This window comes from Castanea sativa, chromosome 2 (assembly GCF_040712315.1).
Source record: "Castanea sativa cultivar Marrone di Chiusa Pesio chromosome 2, ASM4071231v1".
NCBI lineage: Eukaryota > Viridiplantae > Streptophyta > Magnoliopsida > Fagales > Fagaceae > Castanea > Castanea sativa.
This window is the reverse complement of record NC_134014.1, coordinates 23,291,987-23,302,062: the sequence shown is the minus strand read 5'-3', so window position 1 is coordinate 23,302,062 and position 10,076 is coordinate 23,291,987. Positions and strand designations below refer to the sequence as shown.

Below are 10,076 nucleotides of genomic sequence, written 5' to 3'. Positions count from 1 at the left end.
CCTCACACCTTGATCGCCCTCATTACTAAATGGAAGAAGTAAAGCTACTAGGATTCTGGCCTAGCCCCTTCAGTCATAGAGTGATATGGGCTCTAAAACTGAAGGGTGTGAAATACGATTATCTGGAAGAAGACCTTCCCAATGAGAAGAGTCAATTGCTATTGCAATACAACCCAGTTCACAAGAAAATCCCTGTCCTTGTTCATGGTGGCAAACCAATTGTCGAGTCCTTAGTCATTCTTGAATACATTGAAGAAACATGGCCCGAGAATCCATTGCTGCCAAAAGATGCCTATGCAAGAGCCTTAGCTCGAATTTGGATACAGTTTGGATTACAGAAGGTAAGTTTGATCTTCATTGGGATTTCTTTTCTGATACTTCTTGTTATAAATCTGACTAGTAGAAGAAAGCATATCTCTGTTATTAACGCAGTAGAGCATACTACCAAATTAGAAAAAGTATTACTGTAATTTTCTTTAAGATACGTGGGTCCTTTACTTAATTTAAGTTGACTTTTATCTAATGCAGGGTAAAAAATATTAAAATTATTACAAATTTTACTATAAAATGTTTACAAATTAATGTAGTAATAAATATAATTATTGTAATCTTAAAAAAAATCTAAATTTCTTTTAGTGATTAATGACACATCAATTTATAAAGAAATTGATGTAAAGTTTATGTGCAGTAAAATTTTAGTATTCTTTTGAAAAGTTAACATGATATAGTCTAAGTCTCTACTTGGTTTATGTAAGTTCTAAGATAAAGTTAAATTACAAAATTATTTGTAACATTAAGTTACAAACTTACTTTTATTGTAGATGAATTTAACAATTCCACATTTGGATTACATCTCCTTCTTATATCCTCCATACTTGCAAAATTTCAAAAAATTAAAGATCAATAATTATGTCATCAATAAATTTTTTAAATTGCACTTTTTTGTAATTTAAAATTATGCATAAAATATAAGCTTATAGATCATATAGTAAATAATATCCAATTGGCACAAAATTTAACATGTGTATTAAGAGCGTAAAGAACATGCAATTCAACGGCTAGATTTTCAAAATATGTTGTAATATTTATTTTATTAAGTGAGTTTGTAACCTTAAACTACAATCAATTTCGTAGTTAAACTTTATCCTATGGTCTAGTCCAAAAATAAACATTTTTAGCACATGTAATTTGAAATAATATTTTTGACTGATTCTATACATTAATTTCTAGGCCCCCATTTTTCACGCATTTTTCCAAACCACTGGGGAAGAACAAGAAAAGGCAATAAAAGAGGCACAGGAAGTTTTTAAGATCTTGGAAGAGAAAGCTCTAGGGAACAAGAAGTTTTTCAGTGGAGACAGTATAGGGATGGTTGACATTGCATATGGATGGTTAGCTTATTGGTTTTCTGGCATGGAAGAAGCAGTGGGTGTCAAAGTGCTAAATCCGAGAACTTTTCCACGCCTGGATTCTTGGATTCAGGATTTTAAGGAAGTTCCTGCGATCAAAGAAAACCTTCCTGACTATGCAAATATGGTGACCTATATGAAGTTCATGAGGGAAAAACTCACTTCACACATTCCATGTCATAATCACTAGTGTTGTGTATGAATTAAGCTCCTTTTTTTCTGCTAAAAAAAATTGGGAGTCTTTAGATTTTACAAGTTTTAAAATTTGAATTTTGTCCTCTGAAATTATATTCAATTTGTATTAATAGTCCTTCTATCCATAGTTCCCGTTAATTGTACATAAACTTGTCATGCATATTTAATTTATCTAATAAAATGATATCATGTCATTTTTGTAACCTAAAAAAACTATAAATAATTTTAAAAATTGATGTGGATTAATAAAAATAATGCAACATCATTTTATTAGATAAACTAAATACACATGATACATTTAACGGAAAAAAAAAAAAAAGGATGGAGATGCTACTAATGCAAATAGAATATAACTACAAAAGCTAATATCCAAATTCTAATACTTTAAATATAAAATTCAAAAACACCCATATTTAGGGGGTTGTTTGTACTTAAATTCTTTCTTTTTTTTAGAATATATATATAATTATGAGCCAGCTTTGAACTTTGAAGAATACTACTTCAATTATTAGTATTTACAATGCTTGTTATGAATTTAACAACATGTGGTGGATGGGTGTTACTCCAACAAATTTGTGATGTATCAGATTTGAAATAATATCTTATCTAATCATTCCATAAATATATTTGAACACATGGAGGAGTTTGACATTAGCATTCCATTTGAAAAGAATCCTAATTAAACCAAATTAGTTTGTTTAAAAGAGTTTAAATTCAATAAGAATGTCGTGCAAAACCGAATTTTCTTTCCAAATAACATTAAATATAAAAAAAAAAATTAGTTAGTTGTAACGTTTCAAAACAATGTTGAAAACTAGCATCTCAAGTGTCTAAAACTCGAGTTCAAGATAAAACTTGAGTTTTTAAGTCTCAATTTGTAAGTGATGGTAGCTGATGTGGAAGGAAAATCCACGTGGAACTCGAGTTTGTAAGACTCAAGTTTTACTTTTAAGACTCGAGTTTTACTTAATACTTCCTCTTCCTCGCATTATTCTGAGTCAGACCCATCGTTCTTCTTTATGCAGATCTGAAGACCAGATCTTCCAATCACCCACCCAGCATTCAATCGTCCAATCGGAGCTCTAGTGTTCTTGGTTTTTTCTCTGTTCTTCGTTGTCAGATTGTTCCTCCTTCATCGTCAAATCGTTCTTCCTGTCGTCAAATCGTTCTGGGCTTCTTCATCTTCCTAGGTTTCTTCTTCTTCTTCATCATCTTCGTTCTGTTCTTGTTGTTTGATTTTTGATTGGTTCGGGCTTCATCTTCTTCTACTGGTTCATCTTTTTCTACTAGTTCTCTCTTCTTCAAAGTTCTGATGGGTTCGTTGATTGTCTCTCTGTGGAACTCGAGTCTTACAGACTCGATTTCCACGATTTCCACTAAGAAAATCAAGTCTTAGAGACACGATTTTGATTTGGTAAAACTCGAATCTAACAGACTCGAGATCTATGTGGCATTTCTTGTCCAAGTCATCAGCACAAAGCAAGTCTTTGAGACTCAAGTTTTAAAATAGAATTCGAGTTTCTAAAACTCGAGATGCTAGTTTGCTAATATGTTTCAAACGTGTGTTTTAAAATAGACTCAAGTTTTAAAATAGAACTCGAGTTTCTACAACTCAAGATACTAGTTTGTTAATACGTTTCAAAAGTGTGTTAACTTACTATATTGTCCTCCCTTACTATGCTAGAAGCCAAATATCTCCTGCAAAACCTTACACCCTCCAATGACAACAGGATGCATCAACTTTTTCACAAATTTAAGAATAGGACTTGGCACATACAATCATTCCTCACATCAAAAACCATCTAACCAACAATAAGATCTCATCCTTCCTCCCTTATGACAGAAGAACCACCAAACCTCAACCTACAAGAGACACCACCAAAGTCTGCCAAAGACATTGCAAGAGTTTGAAAAAAAAAATTTGGGTCACCACTCACCAGTACTTGGCTTTGTGTGTGACGATGCTCAAGTCCTTGCTTTTGGTCATTTTTGTTGTTCGGTTCTCTTCAATCTTCCAATTTGCAAGCTCTCAAGAAAAAGCAAGTGCTGACGGCGCAAAGCCAATGTTAATGACCCAAAAAAAAAGTTATTTCCAAACTTCAGTTGATTTCGAGAGCGTCTCTGACAGGCTAAGGTTCAGTTCAGTGGTTTTGAGGTTAGGGAAGGACACTGGGGTTTTGATTTTGGTTTGCTTGTTCTTTTGTCTAATGTGAGTGAAGGATTGTGTGTGGCAAATCCTATTTTTTAATTTGCAAAAACTTGATGTGACATGTTACATTTAGAGTGTATAAATCATGAATTTTGCACCACATTTGCATTGAATTTAAACTCTTTTTAAAATATATAGAGATTAGCTTGCCGTTATTGCAACCCAAAAAATAAAAAACAAACAAACAAAGATCTTGACCTTGACATAAGTATATATATTTGTATTTAATACAAAATAAAGGATTTTTTTTTTACCTTTTTTGGCTTATTTTAATATAGATACATAATTTGTTAAAATATAAAAACTTGATAGATGACTATGATGGGCCTTTTTATGTACTGGGCTGGACTGCTCCTGACACGCTACGGCCCAATGAATCTAAGTAGGAGAGTCGAGACTGGCTTAATTGAAACTCACCTTAGGCCAGCTTGTGCTCCAATTAGAACCCCTAGTAGGAATCTCGATCGAGTCATGGGCCCATGGCAAGAAATACTATCACAAAAAGCGTTATATTAGAAGAAACATGCTATGGCAGGATAACTAAAATTTCTTAACTAAAACACTTGCTACTGACAAAGAAAATGCTTAGACAATTTCACAAAAGGAAAAAATGATAATGTAAGTATGACAAGAGTAAATTAATAACAAGAAAATAGCGTTAGTACTTGAACAATCATAACATAAGAAGGAAGAGAATTAGTCTGCTAAGCTTGGCTTTTTGGCAGATTCAAGTCCAAGAAGGGAACCAATCTCCAATGTGAACAACCTCACAGAGGAATCCTGCTATAGAAATTACTCACTTTGGAGAATGGACCTAGGTGGATTAATCTCATATTCTTAACTTGATAGGGAGTAGGCTATTAAGAGGGAGAGAAGTGGGTAGCCTACTAATGCATGCTTTTTTTACTCCTATCACTCTTATTTCCTTACTCACTCTCAATTATTTAGTTTTCTTTGTTTTTCTTTTTTTTTTTCTTTGCTTCTTCTACTTCTCCATTTTCAGTGTTTCCTCTTATCCCTTCTTGTTGTTGTTTACTATGCATGACTAAGGTCTTTTTATACTGCCTACTGTGATAAGATTTATCATTTTTACCCCTTAACTACTTTTGGATTGTTGTAGGTATCATTCCTGGACTGCCCACCAGTCTATTGGCTGCTCAACCACCACTACTACCATTTGTTGGCCACACCACGTTATATTCCCAGACAAAAGTAGTTTTGATTTGTTTTCTTGCTTCTCTTAGCATTCTCATCTAGATAAGGGCTGGATTTCTCTATTTCTAACTTCTATAGCATGCACCTAGTAATTTCAACTCATGTTTGCCTCTTTTGGGTGGTATGTCATCCCAGTAAGATATTTTCCCCAAAAGAGCTTGAGTGGGAACCCCAGAATAGGCTCCCCCTTCTCCCCACGGCCAGACCACGCCCTCTCTTACCACTGACCCATCGTCCACCTCCTCTGTATTTGCTGGGTACAAGTAGGTGGTGCCTAAGCCTTGTGCATACTCCACTCCCATATGAGTCCACTGCTTTCTTAGCATTCATGCGTTTGCCATTGCTTGTAGGTTTGTTTGGTCTTACTGCGTGTTTTGCTGCTTGTTTGACTCTTTGAGGTGTGGATGAGTCATTTTTACCCCTTAACTACTTTTGGACTGTTGTGCGTATCATTCCTAGACTGCCCACCAATTTGTTGGCTGCTCAACTACCACTACTACCATTTGTTGGCCACACCATGTTATATTCCCAAACAAAAGTATTTTTGATTTGTTTTCTTGCTTCTCTTAGCATTCGCATCTGGATAAGGGCTGGATTTCTCTCTTACTAACTTCTATAGCATGCACCTAGTAATTTCAACTCATGTTTGCCTCTTTTAGGTGGTATGTCATCCCAGTAAGATATTTTCCCCAAAAGAGCTTGAGTGGGAATCCCAGAATAAGCTCCCCCTTCTCCCCACGGCCAGACCACGCCCTCTCTTACTATTGACCCATCGTCCACCTCCTCTGTATTGGCTGGGTACAAGTAGGTGGTGCTTAAGCCTTGTGCATACTCCACTCCCATATGAGTCCATTGCTTTCTTAGCATTCATGCGTTTGCCATTGCTTGTAGGTTTGTTTGGTCTTACTGCGTGTTTTGCTACTTGTTTGACTCTTTGAGGTGTGAATGAGTCATTGGGTCTTCATTCTTTGTATCTCATTTCTTCTTTGGTCTGGACATTGCTTGGGTGTGGGCTTTTTCTTCTTTAACTTAGTCCCTATCTCCTTTCACTTCTGGTTCGTGGGCTAGCTGGTACTTCTACCATGCTACTATATCGTTTCTGCCATGATATCGTTTAACTTTATTTACTGAATTTCCTTTGGGCCTACCATGCTAGTTTCATGTGTTACACATTGCCCAGTATTCCTATTAGGTCAATCCATATAAGATCTTGGGCTTCCCTGGCCCGTTTTATTCCTTGGGCATCCTCAGCCTGTTTCATTCCTTGGGGTATCCTCTCTCATTTCATTCTTTCCTACCTCTCACATTCTCATGGGCCTTTGCTAAATCTTTTGGGCTTTCCCTGCTCAATTATCACACCCTTTACTTTTGGGTTTATTGACCTTCGAACCAATCTCATTTACTAATTCCTTTCTTTGGGCTCCTCTAGCCCTTTTTTGCTTTCTTTCTATTTCTTATGATTCTCATGAGCTTACCATTTCATTCTATAGGGCTTCCTTGGCCCGCTTGCTTGCTTCGGAGCCACTTTGTTATTTTGTGGGCTCGTGGACCATTATTCCTGTCATTCAGGCTTAATAATATCTATTTTGCTACTTTTTCTTTCTTCAGCCCTTTTTCATATTGTTGGGCTTCTTCTGTCATTGGGTCATTTTGCCAAAATGGGCATCGACAATGACATAGTTATTATTTATCACTTCTTGATTACTTTGAATTTTTTCAAATATAGAGAGTATAAAAAATATATATATAATCTAACCATGGATTTGTTATAATTCATATTCAACATTTAAATATTGAGTAATGTAATATTACTTAAAGTTATATCAAGTGTTTTTAATTGCATGACTATTTATTTATTAAATGACTTAATTGGTTTTTTTAACGATTTTAGATGACATGATAGGTTATGTGAGTAAAATATGGATTAAAACTAATAAGCCAATAAGGTTTTGTTTATATATATATAATGAAACTTTTTGACTCGATGCTGACTTTTTCTAATATTGATACAAGAAAATTTCTAACAATGGATTTGTAAAACTTTATATCTGTAAGGTTGAATTTATTCAATTATGTGTTGGCTTTATTCCGTACCAAATTTGCTTGTATTTTAGCAATTAGATACCTTGTATTTAGGTAGGAATTATGTAAGGGTTGTGTGTGAGAGAGTGTGAAAAAAAACTCAAGATGTGTGCACTTAAAGGAATCAAGGAATCTCGCAACTAGATCTCGCAAATGACAAGTCGCCAAAGTGGCACACGTGTGAAGCATGCAGGGATCTGAAGGGTCATAACAGTTGGAGCACTAAAGGACAAAAAGTATAGTCTGGCCTAGCAGTTATCTCGCAACTCAAACTAACGGCTAGTTCCAGTCGCGAGGCCGAGTTGCCAGAATGCCCTATTTGGATGAAATATGTCTTTTCACATTCTTTACGTACTCTACTATAAATACCCTTATACCCACGAAATGTAGAGTGTTTCTAGAGAAAATTTTGAAAGAGAAACCCTAGTGAAAAACAAAATTAACTCATCCACAATTTTAATATTTTGATTCTTCAAATTCCTCTACTCTTACCCTCTCCATTGACATACCCTTGAGAGGTTCATTTGCCAAATCTTTATCTCACCATACCTATATCAGTGAGGAGGTATTTTGATGCTTGGGAAGCAGTTCAGAGAGGAATAATTCATTTGGTTGATGCAATGGGCTTATTGCGGGATCCGGTAAGCTAGAAAAGATAAGGTTTAGTGTAACCCTGTTAGAGCAAGAAACTTGGAGAGCTTAGATGCACTAGATAGATTAGGCTTGGAGGGTCTATTGCTATTCATGTATCCTGACTTCATTCTTTAGTTGATTATTTGACCACTTGGAGGGCGGCAGAAAGGTTATTCGCCGAGTACTTCAGTTTCCTCTTCGATAACACATCACCGTGTTATCTTTGTATTTGCATCTCTCTTCCCTTACTTTTTACCTTTTAATTACTGCTGTGTTTGTGATTGATTTTGGTTTAGAGTGTTTTACCAATTTGGGTTTAGCTTATATTCATTTTTCCACACATATATTGTTTGTGTATAAGCTTTTGTTGGTAATTTTGTATTTGGGAGTCTAAACATTCATTGGTGTTTATATCAAGGAAGTCAATACCGTACCGGAGGCTGTACCGGTTTGGCCAATAGTACGATATATTTCGGATACCGGTCAATACCGGTGTACTGTTTCGAAGTTACCGCTATTTTTTATTATTTTATACAATATACAAAGTTATAATGATTTTTTTATAAACATTTAGTTATAATGATTATTTTATTGGTGTGTTTAATGTTTTATATAATAATGTTTTATAGATAATCTAATATTCTAATATAAACCATATTATTATTATCATTATTATTATTATTATTATTTGTAATGTACCGGCGTTTCAAAAAAAAAATTGGAATGTACCGGAACAAAAGTTACAAAACAAATACAATATATCTTATTATAATAAAATAATAAAGAAAGATAAGACTATTAAATTTGAAATGGGTCAACCAAATGCTGTACACCACTTCTTTTTTTTGGGTAAATCAAACAGCTGTACACCACATCTTCTTCTTTTTGAGAAAGAGAAAGAAGGTGAAGCAGTTTACAGTTCGGTGAAGTTGCAGTGAACTCCTTCACAGTTCGATCTGCTTCACAGCGGCGTTGAGTGCTTAAGCAGCTATTAACCAGTGTAGAGCAAATAAACGACAAGGTGGCAAGAGAGAAAGAGGTGTACCAGTGTCACCGTCGAAGAGTGGCGTTACAGATTCGCCGCCGAGGAGTGTACCAGTGTTGTGGCTGAGGAGTGTTTTTTTTTTTTTTTTTTTGAGTTTATATATGTTGTAAATTTGGAATTTATATATGTTCTCTGGTTACCTTTGCATTTTTCTCCTTCTTTGCTGGGTTTTTTGGCTTACTCAAAATCTCAGATTTGCATGTCGTGTTTCGGCCCGGTATCCATTTACCGGCCGAAACAGCCGGATTTGGCCGGTATGGCCGTTATGCGGCCGGTATAACCAGTATTTTTTTCGGTACGAAACAAGGGTGTATTTATACCGGTGCACTGACCGGTGCCGGTACGATATTATCCACACGGGTTTATATGCTAATTAGGCCTTTCAATATCTAATAATAAAATATTAAATAGTGTAGCATCGTTTAAAATTATACAAAATATATAGCAAATCGAACCTATATATTATATATATTATAATAATCCTAAAATGGTCCATAAATTATGAATCATTACCAAAATATTTAATTTCTTAATTTTATCAATTCAAAACAAGTAATGTACGGTGTCTATAACTTTGTGACAATGAACTCAAGCAAAGGAAGGAAATTTCGGGGAAATGGTTGGACCAGTACTTTTTTTTTTTTTTAAGAAATAATTACAACATGCTGCTATCTTCGTAGTTCGAACTCTTTCTCCCTAAACCTTTAAGCACTTTGTATATGGGAAGATGTTAATTCAGTTACAAGGCTTTTAGCGATGGACTAGTACTTCATGCGTGCACGGTGCATCTTTATTATTATTTTATCTTAGACTTGGACTTAGACTTAGACTTAGACAGAAAATTATTAGGTACTTCTGAAGTACCATAAATGCGTACTCTCTCTCTCACATTAAATTCATTAGGTAAGATCTATCATTTATGTAAGAAGAAAAAATATTTATTTATAATATTTTAAAAGTATACAATAATTTTCCGACTGGGTCGTGGGCATAATAATCAAAGCAGGCGGCCTGGCCTATATTCAAGGTCAGAACGCACCATCATATGTATAAAATCCATCCACATTATGTTTTTTGTTTGATTAGGCTCTCTAGAGAACAGAGAACAGAGAACAAAAGTTTTTGGTTACATTCATTTTACTTTTATGTCTCTATGATTCTTCCATATTTTCTTGCCACATCGTATGGATTGTGGACACCCTCAGCCATGTTTTTCAAAAGATGAATGCTATTTAAATTTTCTGTGGTCCCAGTGCCTGTGGCACCTTGTCCTTTTGAGCCCGATTGA

The 10,076-nt window shown here is 34.9% G+C and overlaps 1 protein-coding gene across 1 annotated transcript; it reads left to right on the top strand.

Moving 5' to 3' along the window:
- Positions 1-1,694, top strand: LOC142626032 (putative glutathione S-transferase). The gene is made up of 2 exons (XM_075799796.1): positions 1-341; positions 1,231-1,694. Exons 1-2 carry the CDS (start codon positions 30-32, stop codon positions 1,597-1,599), a joined length of 681 nt encoding a protein of 226 aa, XP_075655911.1. The 5' UTR covers positions 1-29; the 3' UTR covers positions 1,600-1,694.
- The last annotated feature ends 8,382 nt before the right edge of the window (positions 1,695-10,076 follow it).

Coding starts and splice junctions, on each gene's coding strand:
- LOC142626032 (XM_075799796.1), top strand. CDS start 30: ATGGAAGAAGTAAAGCTACTAGGATTCTGGCCTAGCCCCTTCAGTCAT. Junction 342..1,230: donor TACAGTTTGGATTACAGAAG/GTAAGTTTGATC, acceptor ATTAATTTCTAG/GCCCCCATTTTTCACGCATT.